General features: G+C 32.2%; 2 protein-coding genes across 4 annotated transcripts in view; both read left to right on the forward strand.

Moving 5' to 3' along the window:
* Positions 1-1,447, forward strand: part of LOC145303820 (cell division cycle and apoptosis regulator protein 1-like) — a 19,369-nt gene extending 17,922 nt beyond the window's left edge. Inside the window, exon 19 of the mRNA XM_080145462.1 lies at positions 600-1,447. Within this exon, the coding sequence (XP_080001588.1) occupies positions 600-731 (132 nt within the window). The 3' untranslated portion in view covers positions 732-1,447. The remainder of the gene's footprint in view (positions 1-599) is intronic.
* Positions 1,444-23,884, forward strand: Hmgs (hydroxymethylglutaryl-CoA synthase). 3 transcript variants are annotated; one of them, XM_080145451.1, is made up of 11 exons: positions 1,444-1,493; positions 5,147-5,319; positions 14,746-14,870; positions 15,682-15,787; positions 16,252-16,373; positions 17,717-17,838; positions 18,389-18,459; positions 18,636-18,694; positions 19,410-19,641; positions 20,810-21,018; positions 23,399-23,884. In XM_080145451.1, exons 2-11 carry the CDS (start codon positions 5,212-5,214, stop codon positions 23,661-23,663), a joined length of 1,419 nt encoding a protein of 472 aa, XP_080001577.1. In that variant the 5' UTR covers positions 1,444-1,493; positions 5,147-5,211; the 3' UTR covers positions 23,664-23,884. The 3 variants fall into 3 exon arrangements, with proteins under 3 accessions (XP_080001577.1, XP_080001568.1, XP_080001558.1); XM_080145442.1 differs by lacking the exon at positions 18,636-18,694 and adding an exon at positions 18,812-18,870 and having other exon boundaries at positions 23,399-23,883; XM_080145432.1 differs by lacking the exon at positions 18,636-18,694 and having other exon boundaries at positions 18,389-18,518; positions 23,399-23,883.
* Positions 23,885-24,252: the final 368 nt, after the last annotated feature.

The following is a 24,252-nucleotide window of genomic DNA, read 5'->3' on the forward strand; positions in this document are numbered from 1 at the left end:
TTCAGTTAACGTAAGTAGTAATGTGATATAGGTATTACTTGCATACAGTTTTAAGTGTAATTAAAAACTTTCAACAATGTAGATTTGTGTACAGTTAATATGTATATATGTGACTTTTCTAACATTAATGTATTCATTAAAAAATATGTTTTAAAAAATAGATGTTTTAAGTATGTATTTATGTGTAATACAGATTTAATATTCCCCAAGTGGTGAAGACCCTCTTCATCTACTAGTAAATTGTTTTCTGTTCTTTTGAAGTGCTTGGCTGTGTTCATATTTCCGACACTATAAGTTAATTTTAAAGACCCAAAACAAAATTGGGAAAGGGTACTTACTATGTTAGCAGAGTTACATCTAGCTCATGACCGCTCTATTCTTTTACTTTATTTGACAAATATACATAATTTTTTATGCCCCTCAAACAAATCTAGATTCTGTGTGTGGATATGTATTTAAATGGTTTTTAAAATTACTAAACCATTAGTAGCATATAATTATACTAAAAAGTTTTCTATCAGTGGAAAACAGAGGGTAGGAGCTACTCCGTGTTATAGAGTAGCTGTGCTCCCAGATATTTTGATACATTTTTATTACAGATGGATCCACCTAAGGAGGAGGAGAAAAAGGTTGAAAAAGAAGCAAGTAAAGATAAACCTGCTGAACAAAATGACAAGCAAGAATCTATGGAAACAGCTGAAACTGCAGCGGCTGACGAAAAAGCTGAATAAACAAATTTTGATTGATTAAAAACAGGAATGGCAATAGAAATTATTTTTGCAAATATTCTAATTTGGATTTTAAAATGCGCTAAATAGAAGTTTGGAAGGAGTTTATTAAATCGAATTGCCATTCTTGTAATTTTTGTTTTGCTTGAACATCTAATAAGCTGAATTTTAATATTTAAATCAACAAATTAAAAAGATTGTTATTTTGCTGCTTGTTTAAATTTCTAAATATGCTTTCTTTTTTTGTTTACTTCTAATACTAATTTAAGTCAATATTAAACATTATTTTTGTATGTATGTCTATTGTCTACGAGTGTTTTTTTTTTATAAAATAAATGTATTTAATTTATAAATACTTAAAACTTAATTAAAATTGGTACATATTTTTTTGTTTTGTTTATCAACGTATTTTATTTTTAACTTATGTATTTTTTATAACAGGTAATGTTAAAAATAAAATTCTTACGAAAAAAATAAACCCACATATTGAATTTTAAATGCATATAGCACTTCAATTTTTAAAATTAAATGTACTTTTCTTTCAAAGAAAACATTTCCACCTAATATATATTTGAATGAATATTTGTTTTACATGTTGTACCACATTTTTTTGTCATAAATTGATCCCTAGCATTTCACAAGAAATACACGTTATTGAAAAAGCTTATCTAGTGTTAATATTACTTATTATTTTTATTTATGATATACATTTTTTCAGACACTTATAATGTCGAAGTGTAATTAAGAAAAATAAACTAAAATAAGGTAGGAAAATTTTGGCGAAAAAAACATATCACTTTTTATACCAACAAGTAGCAACAACCCTAGAGGCCTCGAGTCAATTTACCAATTAAGGGACACTTTCTTTACTTTTAAGTGATTGGGTTGCAAACCAATGGGACTGTATCCAGTGAATCACCCATTAATACACCACTGTTGTTGTCTGTAATACACCCCCCTTAATTTGGGAAAAACAGGGGGGTGTCCTATATCGAAAGGTTGGGGTTTTCAAAATTTTCGGGGTGAGCGAACCCCCTTGCAAAACATGGCACTACAGATTATTATTCTAACTTCTTTATTTTGAACAACGTAGCTATAAATAAATATTTAAATTGATAAATTACTAGCAGACAGACTTGTGGTGTGGTGTGGTGTGGTACCCAGCCATACAGGGATAGTATAAGAGAAAGAAAATAAAATAATCTAACCATAAACTCATACTTCAATATTGGCTGTGTGACAAATATTGAGAAGAATTAATTTATGGTCCATTGTCCTTACTCTCTCTAAAGGACGCCCTACTGTTTTTGGTTATCAAAAATAGAAAGAAAGAAAACAAGGACAATTAGCACAACATTTAAACCCAAGAACTTCTGAGCTGGATCTTTAAATCATTTCAATGGTGCGCTAAATCACCCCGCGCATAATTTCAGCCAATCAAAGCGTCCCATTTCGTAAAATGCGCCGCTGTGATTGGCTGAAATTCTGAGCGGGGTGATTTAGCCCACCATTGAAATGATTTAAAGATCCAGCTCTGGTAACGATTTTAGATATGCCACGCTTCCTAAATCGTAGATTCTGTGTGTTACAGGAATCTTTATGCCATGTTTGAAAGCGATGGGACAATTCAAACATATTTCTATCCGTTACGGACTTTACTTCTAGAAAGCTTCGCTTTTAACGATGACAATCAGTCCAGCAATCATAATAATGCATATATATCAGGATATAACATTTCAATTTTAAACTTAAAGACAAAAAATATAAATAGATGGGCGATATTGCTAATTTATTAAAGCGGCTCTTGGGATGGTCTTAAATCTTAACATGTAAGAATTGGTTACATAAGTTGTTTGTATGACAAATAAATAACAGAGCAACTCACATGGGTTACATGTTTACTAGCTTCGCCAATAAAATTTTTTTTTTATATTTTAATAAATAAGAAAATTAAATCAATCTTTGGATTTAAAGGAATATTACGTTAATGTCTTTAATTACATTAGTATTGAAAAATACTATATATTGTACAACTATCGGCTGCGCCGCTAGCATCTTGGAGCTCTATATTCAAGGTAATAGGGAGAGCAGATAAAGTAGCCTAAAGCCACCCCAAGACTTATCTAAACAAGGATGACAACATCCATAAAAGCGAAGCACTGAAACGGTAGGACAAACGGACATTAACACTTGTATAGTGTCAGAAATGAAATCAGAATATAAATGTATAAGAGTCAAAGCAAAATTGTAAGTAAATTTTTTGAAAAACTGCTTATTACAGGATAATGTTTATGGACATACTTACATTTTTAGGAATTGATTTTAGAGTTGCTTTGCTTATACTATTGTTCTTTGTTGTTCCAGGAATCAATATACCAAAAATCAGATCAATCGGATTATTAGATCACATAAAAATTTGTTGTTAAAAAAGTAAAAAAATCAACATGTTTAAAATGGACGTACGGACATTCTGGTAATGATTATAGAGTTGCTACGCTTTTTAAATCATACCTAACTACTACAGGAATCACCATGCAAAGTTTGAAATCAATAGGACAATTCTAACTTGCCTAAAATAGCGAAAAAAAGCTATCCGTTACGGACGGACCGACCCTAATTATAGAAAAGCTTCGCTTTTAAAAATAAATATAAGGATGTGCAAATTAAACAAGATTTTTTTATCTTCTTAACTTATGTACGGACTAAAACGCGGAAGTATTAGAGAAGCGACGCCACAGATAAAAGAAAAATTGCTTTCTCTCTGCCAAAACAAGGAGTGGAGTTGACAGGGAGGGAGGGGATAATGGACTGTTTATTACACTAGTCCCCAAAGTTTTATGTTAATGTTGTCTTTTCAACTTTGGGGACTTTAATTGAATTTTGACTTGTTGGTTCATTAAGTTGACTGTCCAAATGTTTCAACCACTTATTGTAATCTACAGAAGTAGTATTTTTTGTGTATCTATATTGGGGATGTTCATCAATTTGTCTACCATTGTCTTATCACTTTAGTTCCCTGGAGTTGATGAGCTTTTAAAGGGGGCTGCAAGGAGAAAGGACTGGGAAATTTGAAAATAGTTTTACCATTTCAGCTAAAACTAAATTGAATTAAAAAATAGCGTTGTAAGAAGGTTAGAGAAAAGCAGGACTTTAAAATGATTTATTTCAGTAATAATATAATTTAACTCTGTAATTTACAAATTGTAGATTTAAAATTAAATACTAGGGTTGGCAATCCGGATCCAGAATCCGCCCAATTTTTAGGCCAATTTTGGAATCCGAATCTGGAATCCGTTTTTTAATAGCGGATTCCTGATTCTTAATTGGTAGGATAAAATTAGCGTCTTGAGTTTTTTCTTTCAACTCCCTCTATTTGAAGGCAAAGATCACCCCCCCCCCCCCCCCCTCTTTCTACATAAACCACGAAGTTGTGAGATCTGCTGGTAACGCAGAGCTCTCATTGTCCTGCCAACGATCACGTAATGAGCTGTTGAATCCAAGAGCTCAGATTGGACAGCCAACGATCACATGATGAGCTTGTAATCCATTCACCGTCAACTAAGACCCTCTAATTGGCTCTACAGTGGTCACATAACATCAAAATATATTTATTTTCCTTTCACAGCTTTTTATGCTTCATTTATTTTTTTTAAAAGCCTTTTAAAATACTGCTAGAATCTGGAATCCGCCAAAAAAAAAATCCGGAATCCGCAAGGAATCCGCCACTTTTTTTGACGGAAACCGGAATCCGAATCCGGCCTAAAAATTCGACGGATTGCCATCAGTATTAAATACGGATGAAAAAAATTCCCATTTTAATATTTTTAATAACAGATTTAATTGTTTTAATTCACTGATTGCTATCTTTATGTTTATAGCCGTTTTGTGTGACTACTCGTAAGGCACAACACGTAGGCAACTTTAGAACCATAAGTAATAAGTATACTACATACATATAGTGAAAGCGTAGCAACTTTAGGAGTAAGTGTGGTGTGTGGTGAAAGCGCCACATCACTAGAACACACACACATACACATTACACACACACAACCAACACAGACCATTTTATATTCATGATATTCTACGCATCCCTAATAAGCTTGTAAATTCATTAAAATAAACTATGAAACATTCAATTGATCTTATTTGAATTTAAAGAAAAAATCATTGACAACACTGTCCTAGTACAATACAAAATAGACATACAAACACATAAACATATTATTTTAATCGTTAATATTTAAACATTTTAGAGTAATTTCTTAACCATACCTCTGAAAAAAGAATAAAAGCAGTTTTTGTTACGGCAACCGTTATAAAAAAAGTGTGTGTACCACTCGACTGTAGAGAAATAAAACTTGACTATCCTAAACTAACACCCAGTAGTAGCATAGCACTCAGTTTCTCCTAAACTTTAGGCCAATCAACACATCATACCTCGGATAGCCAGCCAGTGTGGGGGCAGTGATTCTATAAAAAAACTATGACGGGACCAAACGAAGCAGCTAATATGGGAAGCAGCACAGCCTGGCCCCAGGATGTTGGCATCCTTGCCATGGATATATACTTCCCTGCACAATATGTGGATCAGGTGAGAGTGTTTTTATTATATTTTTTGACGTGGAATATTGATAGATTTTCATACATATGTATTTGTGTCAGTGTTAGATCTGTTATGTTGTTATGATTTATAAATATTCCTGGTGGCTTCGCTCCTATCCTCTTAGGGCTTCCTATTCGTAAAATAAAATAGTCTAAAACCACGATTAAAACCAATATCTTATTTTAATAAGAACTGCTGTAAGGTTTATAAATACGGTTGCATGAATTATGCGTGAAAACGCATAAAAGCGTACTTTTTGGACTACTTTTCTATTTTACATATGTCCTGCGTTTTGTGTTCGTTCACCCTCTGATACTGATATGGTTTTGTTGGTTTAGTTTTAAAAACTTAAAATAATAAATAACTACTTAGCGAGTGCTCCCCTTGACCCTAGAGGTTTTGTCTACAGAGGAATAGGGAAGAGCAGAAAATGGATTAAAACCATTTTTAAGTATTAGGATGCAATATAAATTCATAATAAGTTTTTTTGTCTGAAGCTGCTGGTTTAAATTGGTTGTAACTTTTAAAGGGGCTTTTATAATGTCTTCGGGTGAATTCCATTTATTTTGATCAAGACTCCCGTCCTCCCCTAGAGGCTAGTGGTGAAGCAACTAGTTACATTGTAAGGCATTTTTAATAGCGTATCTACTGTTCACTAGAGTTTTCAGTCTTTTACTGCAGCTTTTCATTAATTATTTGAAATTTTTTATATGAATTGCCGCGAGTAAAACAAGTCCTTCATGTAAATTACAAAATTACAACAATTCAAAAACCTAAAAATACTTTGATTTTTGCAAATTTTTTTTATTTTAATTATTTCGTGTGTTAGCTTGCTATTGCTGTGCTACTTAAAGACTTACTTATCCAATCCATGTTAAATTAATATTTTATATAGACGTAAATCATATTATTTTACGCAAAGCACTTGAAGTACATTTGAAACAAATTCATCATTTTATCTAAAAATAAAATAAAGATAGAGAAGATACGATCATTTTTACTTAAAACTAAATTTTTATTTGAAATTTTATATTTTAATTTGCCTTTTTAACACTTATATAATTGTATTTTGTTACGTTTTATCTAGAGGTAAAGAATTATTTTTAAAAAGATTACTTAAATACAGGATAAAGTTTAAGGATATACTTACATTTTTAGGGCTTGATTATAGAGATGCTAAGCTTATCATATTGTTTGTCTAGAGATCAATATTCCAAAAATCAGATGAATAGGATAATTATAACATACAAAAAAAAAGTTAGAAATCGGCGTGTTTTAAATTACAGTACTTACATTCTGGTAACGATTATAGAGTTGCTACATTTTCTAAATCATACCTAACTGATACAGGAATCATCATACAAATTTTGAAGTCGATAGGAAATTCTAAAATGTTTAGATTAACGATAAGAGCTAACTGTTACTACCGACGGATGAACGGACTGACCCTAATTATAGAAAAGCTTCGCTTTAAAAAAAAGAGAAAATAGGCAGGTAAAACGTATCCGTCAATATTTTACGATACGCAATTACCAGTGATGTAAGGATATGACAATAGGAAAAAAATTCTACACTCCAACAAATTATAAAGTATAAACGTTTTGTACTTCAAGCAGTAAAAAATAATGAATATTGGATGTTAATATTCTTATATTCTATTTACATATCCCAGTGTTCGTGTAGGTTATCATATATGTATGGTAGACCTAAATTCTATAGAGATACTACGCATTTGTCTATATAGAATTGCCTCAGGGCAATTAGCTTACATATAGTTCTTAAATTTTTTCATGTATTATATTTTTTAAGTGTATGTAAAATTGAAATAAAAGAATTTTTTATGTTAATTTTCAAAAATAACTGTTATAGGCTATTCTACAAGAATTTTTTCTAGAAAAATATTAATACTTTTATTAGTACTTAAAACCATCCTAAAGTACCTTCAAAATTGTCCTCTTATTGGTTATTATAAATTTTAAAATTACAATCTAAAGAGAAAAAATAATAATAGTTACTTCTCGCATCGTATTATAAGCAGCTTTCCGCGGATATAGAATGTACAATTATAAGATTAAAACCAGTTTTTTTTAGCTCCGATGTGCCGAAGGCACGATCTAATAAAACTGGTTTTAATCTTATGATTGTAATTTTTTATATTCGTAGAAAGCTAGATATAATACGATGCTAGACATAGTTTTTTCGTATGGATGAGAACATGTTCCTATCCACCGGATTCTAATGAATACGAGAAAACAAAATATAACATTTTATCTTTTTTTTAGAGGAAAAATTGCTCAAACGTCGAGGGAGGGAGGAGACATTGGGCTGTTTATTACACTGGTCCCCAAAGTTTTAGGATAATGTTGTCTTATTCGTTGGCTTGAGAGCTTTCGGGTCTTTAATTGAATTTTGATTTGTTAGTCCATTAAGTTGAGTGTCTAAACGTTTCAAGCACAAATTGTAATCTACAGAAAGGGTTATTTTGTGGGTCATCATTGGGAATTTACATCAATTTCTCGGTCATTCTTCCATCCCCTTAGATCCCTGGAAACAGCTATAATTGAAATTAAAAGCACACAGAAAATATATAAGTTATGAATTAGTATTGTTATATTTAAGTTTATATTTAGACATTTTTTGTGTTCATTTTTGGTTTGGTCAGGTTTATAAATAGTTCGTACTCTTTTGTCTGATTTAAATATGCAAAAATGTTTATTTTGTAGCGTAACTATTTTACAATTGTGTTTTGTTTGTTAGTTAGTTAGTTATGTCACGGGGGTTTTGTTTGTATTCTATCCTCTATTTCACCTTTACGGTACCCTTTGCCCTTATCATCAAAAGGTCAGGAAAATATCCTAAAACCTTTCCGGGATCTACGCAGAGCTTCCCTACAATGGAGAACTCTATCGGTTTAATAGTTATCTTTTTAAAGTCAAAAAACCATTACTACTTTACAAACTAAAATTAAATGCTAATTGAATTTTTGACCTTGTTTTTGTGAACACATTTTTAGCAACAAAATAAGGCTAAGAGTCAATTACTTCTAAAATTAAAATCAAAGTAGTGGCGTGCCTAGGTATTTGCCAATTAATGAAAGATGTACACCCCACTTTAACCAAAATTGTAATCAACCATATGTGGGTGTTTAAACTTTATGATGTTATTATAAAAATGTTAATAAAATGTTAAATTATACCGTGAAAGTGGGTTAAGTCACAAACAAAATTTGGTTGTTTGATGGGTGTTGTATATTATATTGATATGATTGGTACTAAACTCTTATAGCCACAATTATGGATATATTATTGCTTGGATGTTACACTAAATATTATGTTCTCTAATATAGTGAAACTTCCTTTGCTATATCCCCCTGTCCTCCTACTGGATGAACGAACTGACCCATAAATGAATTCACTGTCGCAGGAAACTAAATTGACGAAATTTTTTTCCCTGTCATAATATCTACTAGAATGGGGCCAAGAATCTATCCTTACATAAAAGTAACAGACTAAGATGTCTGTGGCTTTAGATATATTGATAACCACTGGACCAATATGGTTCTCCTTTGCAGTAGAGATTCTCATAGGTCCATGGAAGGTTTATAATTATTTATGAGGGAGAGTATCTACACCTTAACCAGGAGAAATCAACCCTGGAAATGGAGTGAGTGCCACCTCCAGTGCATCTAGAGCCCTCTAGGGATGTAGCTACTATCAGTCTCATAATGAACTTTTCAACTTAGTATATTATTCATGCAGATTAAACACTAAGTTTTTTTATAATATAACATTAAAGCAAAGATAAATTATAATAAGCACCAAAATCCACAAAATTTACCAAATTCTCATTAAGAAATAATGAAATAAAACTTTTTGACAATAAAATTGAATTATAGAAGTGCACTTTAAAAGTTGGAAACAATAATTTTTTTGGTTGTCTGATATATTCTTTCTTTTTAACATAAATAAATAATTTTTCATCCTTTATACATTTCTAAGATCCTATTTTAAACAAGGACAATGGATATAGAATATACGTGGATATTATGACAGGGGAAAAATTGTCAACAAGTTATGTTGCTAACATGGCACTCATGTATTGGTCAGATCTTTCATCCAATTGGAGCGAAGGTGCTAAAGGGATTGGATATGATGGGAGGTATCGTTATTTTACCCCGCTGCGAATTTCACCTAATTAGAGAACATGAAAATCTGGTGTAAGATCCATGTATTAATATATCCATTACAAGGACGGGTTCTGGTAAACATATATACGAAGATTTGTGTCACTTTAACCTGTTATTTAATAACTTCTTACCTTTTAATTATCTTAATCACATGACAAATAGAGAGACGAGCTAGCTTTGTTACTTTGATACCTAAACTTAAGAGAGACATAATATTTCTAGTAAAACTTTAGAAATTACAAAATTATCCTGTTTGTTGTACACAATGTTAACCAATGACAAGTCTGTAGTGTACCTCCACTGTTCTCCTATTGGCTGATTTAGATATAGTGTGCTGTTCTCCTATTGGCTGATTTAGATATAGTGTGCTGTTCTCCTATTGGCTGATTTAGACAGTGTGTCTCTAGATTATCCCTATTCTATGTTTATTTATTAGTTTTAAGATGGGTGATAAAAAGACACATTCAATTTATATAAGAACGTTGGTAGTTTGGCTAACGGCAAAATAAAAAGATTTTTTACACCCATCCACCTCCTAAACATGCAAATAATAACGAAACAGTTTTTTTGTATTACGACGTAAAAAAGAATTCGTTATAAAAGATTTTTTTATCCGATCATTTTTTGTGATTTATACCTATTAAGTTATAAATCCTAATAATTGACATAAAGTAGAAATATACCAAGAACATAAACTTTTGTTTTTATTATATCTTTTGATAAAGGGAAACTACTTTTGGTTTATTAATTTTCTATAGGTTTGCATTGCCTTCATAATGGGATAGCACCTCTAGAAACACTTTTTGTATCCAAATTAGATATTATTTTATTTGGTAACATCAAAGTAATTGACTGAATGAAGGAAAAAAATATATATTCTGCCAAGTATTTCTTTGTTTTCTATTACAATCAAGGATTATTCATTTAGCAACTCAAAATAGAACTATTAGGGATAAAATCATTCTTAAATGATGATTTCCCCCAGATTTAAGATTTTTTGGATAGGCCTCCAGGTTCCGGAGCTCCAGGCCTCCAGGTTGTCTCTATACAGGTAAAAATAAAAAATAAAATTTTTTTAAAGAGTTAGATGTCAGCTTATGAGACAAAATATGTATGTTTTTTCTTCAAATATGTGAATAACAATCAAAAAGAAGTATATTTTGTTTTATAAGTTAACTTCTAACTCTTCAAAAAAAATCTTATTTTTAATTTTTACCTGTACAGATAGGACCTGGAGGCCTATCCAAAAAATCTTAAATCTGGGGGAAATTCATCATATAATAATGATTTTATCCCTAACAACCTATCCTCTCAGTCCAAAGACAAAGCCTATAATCACTGTTTACGCAAAAGTGTCAGAACTTCCCCCCTCCCCCTTAATATCCGAAGGCACAGGTAAAAAATCTAGTTTTAATTTTATAATTAATCATTTTCATATCCGTGGAAAGCTGTTTATAATAAGATGCTATAAATAACTTTTCTATGCTTATGACTTATTAAACATTCTATTTTTTATCAATATTATATGATATCTTGTATTTGAAGAGCCAAAAATAGCACAAATAAACGATAGATTTTTACTTGGATGTTCCACCAGATGTTGATGTACTCTGATAAAGTGATGCTCGCAGCTGGCTAAAATTACGACATCATCCATATCCTCCCCACCTACTGCATGAACGAACCTGCTAATAAATTGGGTCCATATTAGCAAGCTAAATATACGACAAGTTTTCCGCCTGTCAATATATCCTCGTATATCCTATATCCATTGGTACAAAATATATTTTATTTCAGTACATTATTCATCGTTTTTATTTGTTTTAAGATTATATTTTAATAATTATGAGTTAACCTTTAAAGATGAGTGTTTTTTTTTATAAAAAAAAACCAATAATCTTGGATTATACTTTTCTCACATAAAGGATAATTTTGAAATATTCATTTCTGTTGTTTTATTTTAAATAATGATTTAAGAAATAAAATACTAGATAATCTTTACATACTTATTTTGCATATCAAACTATTTTTAAAACTCAATCAAGACGCCGAACTTTAAGAAAGCCGTTTCCATTTTTTCTAATGTGGCTCCGAAGCCGATTAATATCCGCTGAGAACCGGTTTTAACAAAACTGGTTTTAATCATATATTTTAATATCCGCGGGAAATGTCTGTAATACGTTGTGATATTTTTTTATATCTATCTATTATATTCTCTTCCACAGTGGCGTGCGAAGCACTTTGTCTAGGGGGGGGGCATTTTGAAGATTTTGTAAAATTTTGCCCCCCCCCCCCTAAATCAAAGTGCCCCGGGGGGGCACTTTGCTTTAGGGGGGGGCATTTTGATTATATATACTAATTTTTAAATAAGGGCGTTTTAAGGGGTGGGATTATTTGATTATGGGCCTTCTAGTCCTTATCCCTTCTTCCCCATCCCTATTTCCCATTTATATCCCCCATCTCTCCCCCCCATCTCTTCTCCCCCATCCCTTCTCCCCACCATGCAATGACCGAAGGGAAGGGAGCTAGAAAGCATCTTCGAAAAAAAAATACAGAAGATAATTTAACCTTCCCCCCCCCCCCCCCCCACCACAAAACATTTTTTATGGGTGGAAGGGGATGTTATAAAATCTCAGCATGAAGGATGAATAATCCCATTAAAAAAATTTTTGGGGTGGGAGATAAAAAAACTCATTTTGGAAATTATTTACCAAAAATTAACCTAATATGTAAAACTGATTTTAAATTTTTCTTTATTGTATGACAACAAGGATGACAACATCTTTAAGTAGCAAAGCACAAAAAATCATTAATAAGAATACAGACAAGTAGATTTAAAGAGCATCTGTTGAAATAGATATATATTTTAGGTAGAAAAAGTTACAAATCCTTTTTCCTGTATGTTGTGTGATGACAGTCAAAGTAAATTACATACTGGATGCTAGAAACAGCGAAAATTTTTTTTTTTTTTTTAATAATTTTATTTTCCACAAAAAAAATTTATCGATGTAAAAAATAAAAAAAATTACTTGTCCTTTCATCTACAGATATAAAAATCTCTTAGAAATATGGAAAACTTTGGGGTATAGTCTCTTTTGTGGCAACGCCTCTTAAGGGGCATTTCGTCGTATTTTCATATTAGCTTTTGATAGGTTATTCTAGGTTAAGTTAGGTCATGTGATTTCCCCGCAGGGTTAGGCAATTGGCCCCGCAGAAGCTATAAATAGGTGAAAAGCTACTGTGAAAATACGACGAAATGCACCTTAAAAGGCAATGTCACAAAAGGGACTATACCCGAAATTTAAAAGATACAAAAATAGCCAAAAACGTCCTGAAAAGCAGTCCAACCTTCATGAATTTTTAATAGTTAATTATACTCCATAATGATGGGAATGTTAACATTAAGTTTTAGCCTTCTATTTTTAATTGTAGTTGAAAAAATCACATTTCCCCCTTAGATTTACGTACTGACAGCCATAGTGAATTATAGAGAAGCTAAAAAGTTATATCAACATAATTGTTTTTAATGAAAATTGCCATAAAAAACGTGTCTTTTTGTAAGGGTATGTAGTATGTACACAAAAAAATGATAAACTTATCCTGAAAATAATATGACATCATATATAGTTATTCATTTAGACAGACATACAGTGTTAAGAAAAAGGCTTAGATAAATATCAATGCTGTTTCTTTTTTATATAAAATAACTTTTTGATTGAATATTTGTTGTTTATACAATGTGATAAAAAGCAGAAACCATTTGGAAGGGCGCGAAGCGCAAATTTTTTTCTTCAAATATGCAGGGAGGGAGGGGTTTTTGGGCTTTTTGTTACACTAGTCCCCAATATTTCATATAAAATTTTCTTATTCGTTGGCTCAACAACTTTGGGGACTTTAATGGAATTTTGATTGGTTGGTTAATCAAGTCGCGTTTCCATACATTTCATCCACTAATTGTAATCTATATAAGGGGTAATTTTGTTTATCATCATTGGGGATGTACAAAATTTCTTTGGTAAAAAGTTTATATTATACAAAATAAAATACTTCCAATTACCTGGTTTGTTATGTTCAGTGAAAAAAGATTATAACCTAAGAAAACAGTAAAAGTGTCTAACTATGACGTCAGAAAAAATTAACAATTAACCAATGAGAAGCCAGTATTCACAATGGTAAAATATATAGCGGCCTCTCATTGGTTAAATGTTAATTTTTCTGACGTCATAGTTAGGCACTTTTACTGTTTTCATAACCTAATTTCTACACTAATTAAAAAATTTGGTAAGGTTAAATAAATAGTAACTGTCTGTATGGCGCGAAGCGCCAAAAATTTTTTTTTTGAGCATTTCTTGATCTTTTTTTTTGGAAACTGGGATAGTTTTGCTTTTTGTAGGGTAGGGGGCAAAAAGGGGCATTTTTGTTGACCAGGGGGGGGGCAAAATGGGGCATTTTTCAACATTTAGGGGGGGGCGTTTTGGTCGCTAGGGGGGGGGGCGATTGCCCCAAATGCCTCCTTCGGTTCGCACGCCACTGCTCTTCCAAGCTCATATTTATATTTATGGATTAAAATAAAATTTGAGAAAAAATACTTTCTAAACTTGATGAATGAATACTATAGAATTGTTTATTCTAGATTTAAAAATAATTTAATGAGTAAGCTTTGAAATTAATGAGTTATTACAAAGTGCATACTTTAGTTTTTTGCTAATAAGTTTTAATGAATTTGTATCATCAGCAACATGCATAGCTTCATCTACAAATGAATCAACAATAATAAATAGGTTTTCATTTATACATTTTTAGGGAGGGTTGGAACTTCCCTAAACATGGTTTTAAATAGATGGTATACATTTTTTTCTTTTGACTACATTATTTCATTGGGTTGTCTACTGTATAAAAACCTGGAGGCTAAGATAAAAAAAAAATTGCAATGTCAATTTGAAAAGTGCACTATATGGATAATTGAATATTACTGCGTTAAATTATAATATTTGATTTTTGAAAAAATATATTATGTTAACAAAAACCATAAGAGTTTTTTTGCTCGTTATTTATAGTTAATGCTTCGTTCAAAAGTAAGGTTAAAATTTGTCAGGTGATAATTCCATAAAATTATAACTTATTAGTATATTGGACATGATGGCTAAGCTATCTTACATTGAGTAAAGAGCATATGGCCCAAACACAGCCAAATTACTATGAACCCAGTTACTAACCATTTTTTGTAGGCTGAACTCGAGAGCCACGATGGCGTGTCAAGCGGGAAGTATACTATTGGTCTGGGCCAAACAAGAATGGGATTTTGCACAGACAGGGAAGATATCAACTCATTGTGCCTTACAGTTGTTAACAGGTTAGTTTCAAGCAGGGGTTGTCATTCAGCCAATTAATTCTATTTGAAATTGTCGAAACTTAAATATATTTGTTTTAAGCCAGTTGGCGTAAAACTTGTTTTTTGATTTATTTAAAGGGAATTGAAATGGGTAAAAAGAGGTGAAAGAAGTAAAGAGGATTGTGGGAAAATTTTAATCAGAATTGTTTGTCAGAATCCTAGTCTCTTATCTCTGGTTTTTTTTCTATTTGGTGATTAAATAAGTAACTCTTTATAGTTAAAATAATTCCTTTACTGTAATTAAAAATTTTTGTTTTGTCATGGAAAAATATATTTTTTTTCGCCAGAGATTATGTCTTGAATGAATCAACATTTTATATTTCAATTTAGATAATTCAAATCATTAATAAATAAGAATTACAACAAGTATACCTACCTAAATCTTAGATAATCTTTTAAATATCTTTTTTATAGAGAACTTGAGGTAAACTTAAATTTGGCACTTTTATTAATTCGTCGAAAATTTTAAATTAAAGAAATAATATGCTTATTCCTTCGTTTTGTAAATATGTAAATTATAGTTAGGTTAAAGTTTTATAACCACGTTATCTTATTCGTAGGCTCAAAAACTTTGGGTACTTTGTTGAATTTGGATTAGTTGGTTCCAAACTTGTTAACCAATATTTCTAATTTACTCAAGATAAGGGTTAATTTTGTTTATCATTTATTGGGATGTCCATGGTCTTATCTTAAGATTCTTGGTCTGGACGAATTTTGATTGGGCTTATCTAAATTTTAAGATATTAAATAATATTAAACATTATTATTTTAGGTTGTTAGAAAAAACCGGAACTGACTACAGTAGAATAGGACGCCTGGAGGTTGGAACTGAAACTCTGGTCGATAAAAGCAAATCTGTCAAGTCTGTACTCATGAAGGTAAGTCTTTATTACTGACAGTACTGACCAATAAATGATGACTAAAGTAGCAACCTAAATTGACAAGACAATTTCTCCTGTCATAATATCCACGTATATTTTATGTGTTACTAGCGGCTTCGCCCCTAGCCTCTAGGGGCTTTGCCCCAAGATATGGTAAAAAAAAGTGTAAGGTGAAATTTGTAAAAAAAAATATTCCACAAAGGACCAAGGATATTTCTTACAAAAAAAAATGGGGGGGATTTTTTTGTTTTTGGGGGGGTTGGGGGTGTCCCACCCCCCAAGAAAATAGCTTAAAACCACCACAGGACCAATAGGTATATACCCTGAAGAGTAGAATCCAATCGGTTCAGTGGTTACCGAGATCTTAAGGGACAGACGGACAGACATCAAGCTACTTTGTATTATAGATATATATGTAATGTATATTTTATTTATTTATAATCATCTTCGTTCATTTATAGTTGTTCACTGATAGTGGAAACACAGATTTGGAGGGAGTGGATTCTACAAATGCTTGTTATGGTGGCACAGCCGCTCTGTTCAACTCTGTTAACTGGGTAGAATCCTCAGCTTGGGATGGCAGGTAACAATTCGGGGATATTTTGAAACCAAATATAAAAGTCAAAGGAACTCAACTTAAAAAGAAAAGAGTTACAGCACTGAAATTTAGCATGCCAGTCGTTTTAATGAGGTACAATGTGGAATTGTGAACTGTTTCCTTATAAGTTTTCACTGGACTATGGTAATATTTCAAAGATGTCATAAAATAATGAGTGTCGAGTATTGTAAAAATATTAAGGATATTTTTATGAAAGAAAAAATAAGTTTATCTCAGATTATTCAAAATTATCTAATTTGGCAAGAAAAGACAAAAAAAAAAATTTGGCGGGAAAATTTCTATAAGGATTCTTAACCTCAACATTTGCAGTCAGACTACTGCATCTCGAATGTTAATTAGCTTCATATATTTTGTCATATTTCTACAATTTCACTGCTTTAAATAAGGAATTTAGATCTACTCAGATATCATGAATTAAAGTAGAGACAACCCAAAAATATAAAAATTCATATACAGCTTCCTATAAAAAGACTTGGTTGTTAGAAAGATGATCTCAAATTAAATTATAAAAACTTATGTGTCAATAAATGATCAAAAAGTAAAAAACTAAAAATTGCTAGGTACATTTAAATGGTCAAAAATAAGATTTTTATTTTTATCCCAATTGAGCTTCAAAATACCACTTTGTCCGTTTTTTATTGAGCTCCGTTTTATCCTACTAATAACTTTCAACCTTCAAAAATCTTAAAATTTACCTAATGATTATCAAAATTTAAAATTATCTTACACAATTTAATGGAATCTGTCAGTTGTAATCTTTTAATGTATTTAAGTGAAATTTACTTCATTGGTTCATATATTTGTACACTTACAGATAGCCCCACAGGGGTTAGGCATGAAGAAAAAATAACTTTAACCCCTTCCGCCTTATTTTTATTTCATTATTTCAGACATGCTTAAAGTTAAAAAATTAAATACTAATTTAAGTATGGGGTATAGTCTCTTTCGTATTTTCACAGTAACTTTTCTCCTATTTCTAGCCCCTGGCAATTACTTAATCCAATATAACCTGACACAAAATAACCTATCATGAGCCATTTTCAAAATACAACGGATCGCCTCTTAAGGGGCGTTGCCACGAAAGGGACTATACCCTAAATATGAAGTATAGCAATGTAATTTATGCAGAATTTAATTAAATTTGCAAATTTGAACTTAAAAATTTTTAAATGCAACCTTTCTTAGAAATAAATCTTAAAACTTATAATTTATATTTCAAATCTATTTTTTTTAGATTTTTATTTAATGATTAATAAACATGATTTTTCCCATAAGAAAGTTATTTTACATTGTATTTTATTTTGTAGATTGGCCTTAGCTGTGTGTGGAGATATCGCTGTTTACGCAGCTGGAGCCGCTAGACCTAGTGGTGGGGCCGGAGCTGTCGCAATGCTCATTGGTCCAAATGCCCCTCTAGTTCTTGAAAGAGGTAATACCTAGTTATTTATCCCATCGTATTATAGACAGCTTTCCGCGGATATTCAAATGAAAAATCATGAGATTGAAACAAAACTGGTATTAATATTATGATTTTTATTTTAGTATTCGTGGAAAATTATTTGTAATGCGATACTATGCCTGATTTTTCAGTATGGCTGAGAATCGGTTCTAATCCTGAGTGTAATAATCGTTTCTTATATTTTAACTAAAATACCTCACTAAATTAGATTAAAATAACATAGAGTGATCAACACAGTTTAATTAAACATGTTATTTTTATTTGATAAGTCCAATACACACTGACACAGTGTTTCATGTTAAATACAATCTTCAGTTGGTTATAAATAAAAAGACATGATGCTTTTAAGTGAAAATGTAATATGTATGTATAAGAAAAAACATTATTTTAATAACTGTAAGGTCTAATTTTCTATTTTTTATTAGTCATGAATTTAAACATTTGTTTGTAATTCACAATTAAAAGAAAAATTAAGGTGTGCCATAAAAGAAAACATCCATTTAATATAAAAATGTTTTAGGTCTAAGATCTAGTCACATGACTCATGTGTATGATTTCTACAAACCTGACATGTCCAGCGAATACCCAGCGGTCGATGCACCCCTCTCCATCCAGTGCTACCTATCTTCTCTAGATACCTGTTATACTAGGTACCATAGGATAGATAGATAGATACCCAGAGGTAGATGCACCCCTCTCCATCCAGTGCTACCTGCTCTCTAGATACCTGTTATACTAGGTACCATAGGATAGATAGATACCCAGAGGTAGATGCACCCCTCTCCATCCAGTGCTACCTATCTTCTCTAGATACCTGTTATACTAGGTACCATAGGATAGATAGATAGATACCCAGAGGTAGATGCACCCCTCTCCATCCAGTGCTACCTGCTCTCTAGATACCTGTTATACTAGGTACCATAGGATAGATAGATACCCAGAGGTAGATGCACCCCTCTCCATCCAGTGCTACCTATCTTCTCTAGATACCTGTTATACTAGGTACCATAGATAGATAGATAGATAGACAATTTTTCAAACACCACACAGAAACTTATAAATGTTATTGGCCTGTAACAAGACAAAAAACGCGGCATTAGCGTAATTGTTAACGTATTGGCTTGCTGTCGGAGAGGCAAGGAGTTGCAGTGTTTTCGAATCTGCGTCATACTAGAGACATTTAAAATGGTACCTACTGCTACTATGTCGGGCGCTTGGCATTTGGTATTTTGGCGTATTTCATTAACTGCACAGTTAGGACTTCCAGACATAGGCCTTGCAAATGCAATCAAAAGTTTAGTTGTATGTTTGGTGTTACTTTACCTAATACCCCAAGTGTTTTAACAAAAAAGAAACATTGTTGATCTTAGTAATCCATGGTTGCTGGACTTAACGTGACTCTGTCATGGACAGCAGCTTCGCCAATACGAGGTTATTGACAAGGTAACTGACAGACATGGACAGAGTTACGGATGTACAGGAAGATAAATAACAGACATATAGGCTCCTGAATGCATTTAAATATTTAACAAATATTCCAGGTATAGATCCAAAGCTGCCTCAAAAGGAGATGCAAAACCAGTGAACCTGGATTCTTTCAACGCCGTCCTGTTCCACACCCCATACTGCAAGCTGGTCCAGAAGTCCCTGGCCCGCCTGGCACTCAACGACTTTGTCAGCCTGGAGAAGGAGACCAGGCAGGGTATCGAACACTTGAAACAGTTTGTTGATGTTGAACTGGAAAAGTCCTATTTTGATCGTGATGTAGAAAAGGTAAATTGTTTATGCCTTTTACGTTATGTTTGTATATTGTAAACAATTTGGAAACCTATTCCCCTACGTGCAATGAAAATACTGAATAATTTTGTCGTTTTTTAAGCGAAAATGTACAGTGAAACAGCTTTCCGCGGATATAAAATGTACAATTATAAGATTAAAACTAGTTTTTTTAGTCCCGAGATGCCCAGGGCACGGGTTAAAAAATGTTTTTAATCTTATGATTGTAGGAACATTTTTGTATTCGTAGAAAACTGGATATAATACGATGCTAGACATATTTTTTCGTATAGATGAGAACCGGTTCTAATCCACTGGATATTAAACGGTTTGGAATGAATAATAGAAAGCTGTATAACAGACTTATTACTAGTTATAGAGAAGCTATACTAGTAGCAAGATAGTTATAAAATTGTTTACCATTACAAACATTCTTGAATATTTTATAGTTGTTTTACGTACACAGTCCTTTGTTTATATAAAATTCATAAAGAAAAATGGATAATAAAAATACGTTAATGGAAAGAAAAGACAAGTTTTTTACAAGAAACTAGAATAACAATGACGTTAGATTAACTTTTAACACTATTTCTTTTGTAAAGAATTCGAAAGCATTTTTTTTTATTTGCTTAAGTAATCGGAATATTGGTACTGCGTGACAATTTTTTTGAGCATCATAAAATTATTTTTCTTCTGTTATAAAATCACCTTCAACTAATCCTTTTAGTTTGAAATTCCAATAAATGACTTTAAAAAAAGTAATACTTTATATTTATACTAGCGGTTACGCCCCTAGAGGTCTCTGAAAAATTGTTTCTTTTCAATCTATTTTAAAATCAGCTATTTACCAAAAATATTTTTTTCGTCGATGGATGGTGTTAGTTTTGTTTTTATTTAATTGCAAAAATGTCTGCAGGGCGGCGTTTTTTTTATTTTTTTTATTTTTGTCGATTTCTCTTGGGAGGGGGGTGGTACCCTCCCCCAAAATAGCTATAAACCTTCCCGGGACCTTGAGAAGCTACCCTGTTAAGGAGAACCCGATCGATTCAGCGGTTAGCAAGATCCTTCGGTACAGACAAACAAACAAACATACTTTTCTTTATTATAATGATAGTCTTAAAACTTGTTTTAATTTTCATTATAATTTAGTTTTAATCATTTACAGGCTTTCATGACCCACTCCATGAAGCAGTTCGAGACTAAGACTAAGCCCAGCCTGCACTGTGCCACCAACATCGGAAACATGTACACTCCCTCCCTTTACGGAGGCCTCATCAGCCACCTGGTCGTCAACTCTGCCTCTGTGCTGGCTGGTCAGCGTGTAGCTCTCTTCTCCTATGGGTCTGGTCTTGCCAGCACTTTCTTCTCAATTAGGTAATTTAGATTAGACAAAGTCAAAGTTTGTCTGTAAAGATTGTCCTGCAGTAGAAGGAAAAAAGAACCTAAAATATTACTCTCTATAAAATTTAACCATAAAAATAACATACCAAAGGGGTAATTGTGGTTGTCGTAATAGATGAAGGGGAATTTCGTCCTTCATTATATCTATTTTTTTTAAGGCATTACTTTTAACAAATTCCAAAAAATAGTGCTTACTTGTCATTTGTATGTCCTTTGGGACATCTAAAACGATGGACTAAAAAAAGTTTGTCTGTTCGAGTGTCCCACTTTTTGCTCTTGCTGTCCCACTTTGTTACATGTAACATTTTTGCACACTACCTAACTTTGGCTATAGTTTTGTTAGCAGAATGGCTTTTACACAGTTTTAAAATCGTCTTGTTTCCGTGCGTCTATCCGTCCGTCTAAGTGAGGGTGATGCAGGTGCTACACATTGTTATTAAACTTGCTTAGTCTGTAATTTTCTAATTATAATTTCTTTATGGTTAAGGTTTGTGTGTCTTTTCACGAAATGACAGTAATCTTTATAATTACAAAAAAGTTTTCACAAAAACTAGTCTTGATTCAATCTTGTTTATGTACCTATACATTATCTTCTGTATTACTTATGTAAAATAAAAAGAACTGAAGAAAGTTAGGATCAAAGTTAATGTTGATGAATAAATTCAAACCTTAACCCAGACCAATTCAAAATATTTGCCTAGCTTTGTTCTATTCAAATCTGTAGGGATTTTGGGAAAACCATGAATGGTTTAATGTTTAAAATAATGCAGATCACGTGATATAATATCAAGGATAATGATACCCATTGCAAGGTAAAAACGGACATTGACAATTAGAGTGGCCTATTGAATGAACACAACATTTTTTGCTATTAATTATATGAAATTCCATATGTGAAAGAGGCTTAATAGGAAGTCCTTTTTTCCTTTGAAACGTATTTATATTTATGCAACGCATATTGTATTGTGTTTGATCCTCCTAAGAATAAAGTCTAAAAACTAGAATTTGACATGTATAATATATTTTGATAATGATATATTTGCGTTCCTTCTGAGACTATATCTAATTGTTACAGAAATCTTTAAACATGGTCTTAAATGATATGATGATTTTAACATTTTTAATTTACTATTTGAATCCTTAGTTTATTCCATTGGATTATTATTGCTTGGATCTTACACCAGATTATGTAATAAAGTGAAACTCGACCTGGCTAAAATAACGATCCACCCCTTTACCCCATCCCCTCCACTTCTTTATGAACGAACTGGCCAACAAGTCATGTCTATGTTAAAACCTAATTGACGACAACTTTTCCCTGTTATGATATCCACATATATTCTACCTATATCCTTTTTTATTGCAATTAAATGAGATACCTAGTAATGTAAAAATAATGAAATAAAATGATGAACGTGATTTGCGGTAGTTTTAAAAGATTAATTTTCAATAATTCTAGATTTTGATATTTCATTGAAAAATTGGAATTTGGTTTACACGAATCTTCATTTATTTTGTTATGAAATTAAAAGTCATTACGCATTTTGTCCGTGCTCGAGCGCTACTGAAATTTGTTGTGACGCAATTATTATTTGCCTTATTATTGTCTTAATTGTAGAAAAGATTCGGTTTTACTTTTTACTAATGCATTTAATGTCCAGGATATTTGCTTTAGTAGACAAATTACCTAGGCAATACCCCTTCAACTCTAATTGGACCACTCATTCCCAGGGAACTAAAGGGATAAGACGATGGCCGATAAATATATGTACATCCCCAATGATGCAATGATGATACATAAAATTATCCCTTCTGTAGATACAATTAATGGTTGGACACTCAACTTAATGATCCAATTAATCAAAATTTAATAAAAAGTCCCCAAAATTGTTAAGCAAACGAATAAGAAAACGCTATTATAAAACTTTGGGAACTAGTATAATAAACAGCCCATTGTCTCCTCTTTATCTGACTCATTTCCGTAATTTTCAACTATTTGACAAAAAAGCACTGATATTCTATTAGGTTATGTACGGGTTAGAAGGTGTCCCACAAGGCCATAGTGCAAAAGTGGCTATAAATATGTTTTTAAAGTTCAAAATAAAGGGGGGTAGTGGTTTACAAAGATTTATAGGATTTTATACTTCAAATTCTTATTAAAAACAAGTTTTACATGAATGAATATATTTTCATTTCTTGAATATTCATTAAAACTATTTATTTCAAAGCACTTGTATTAGCACAGCTTCTCTTATATAAGAATCTATAAATGGGATTTGCTCGGCTGCAATTTAAGATAGATTACTTAGATTTATTTAATTTTGTATTTATTAATTTAAATCTTCTTTTTAAGGATAAGCGAAGATGAAAGCAAGTTATCCAGCCTATTGTCCGTCGTTTCCGACGTACAGACCCGCCTTGAGTCCAGAGCCAAGCTGGCACCTGCCGACTTTGTCTCCACCCTGGAGGTCAGGGAGAAGGCGGTGCACGCCAGCCCGTACAGCCCAGTGGGGCCGGTGGACACCATGTTTGCCGGTACCTGGTACCTGGAGAATATTGACGACAAGCATCGTCGCCAGTACAGCAGGGTCCCTGTGCCAGCGGTTAATGGCCACTGATAGTTTTTTTTCTACTTTTGCAGGGACCAGGGAGGTGAAACCTAATATTTTTATATTTTAATAATTGTTAAAGCATTTCAATAATTAGGTCAATTTTAATAACCTCAAATACGTGTTAGACAATGGTTTTTGCTTGGTTTCAAATCCTTTTTTCTTTGGCCTTAGATTGTACTTGTTAATCGACATGTTATTAAGGTTTTGTATAGGGTTGGGCCGGATACCGGATATCCGGCTGATTCCTAATGCCGGATATTTGGTTCCGGCCGGATATCTGGCCAACGTTCGATATCCGGCAAATTACCGGATATCCGGCCAGATAACCGGATATCCGGTGTCAAAAATCTGCCGGATATCATGTAACCGGATAGTTTTAATATCAGGTATCCGGCCGGATAACCGGCCATACCGGATATCCGGCCCAACCCTAGCTTTGTACATTAAAAACTTAGATAAAAGTGGATAACTTTATTTTATCATAAAAATACCAATGGCAATGGATAATGTAGTGGTTTTGGTAGGTTGATGCATAAATATAAATGAATTTTACATTGAAGAACTTTAACTTTGTATAATATTTTTCTTGATAACC

The sequence above is a fragment of the Acartia tonsa genome, chromosome 2 (assembly GCF_053477335.1).
Source record: "Acartia tonsa isolate MP-2025a chromosome 2, ASM5347733v1, whole genome shotgun sequence".
Taxonomy (NCBI): domain Eukaryota; kingdom Metazoa; phylum Arthropoda; class Copepoda; order Calanoida; family Acartiidae; genus Acartia; species Acartia tonsa.

Excerpts from the sequence above, each read along its gene's own strand:
- Hmgs (XM_080145451.1), top strand. The coding sequence starts at position 5,212 with ATGACGGGACCAAACGAAGCAGCTAATATGGGAAGCAGCACAGCCTGG. Across the intron at positions 16,374-17,716 it reads TCCTCAGCTTGGGATGGCAG|ATTGGCCTTAGCTGTGTGTG; the intron begins GTAACAATTCGG and ends TTTATTTTGTAG. Across the intron at positions 17,839-18,388 it reads CCCTCTAGTTCTTGAAAGAG|GTCTAAGATCTAGTCACATG; the intron begins GTAATACCTAGT and ends AAAATGTTTTAG.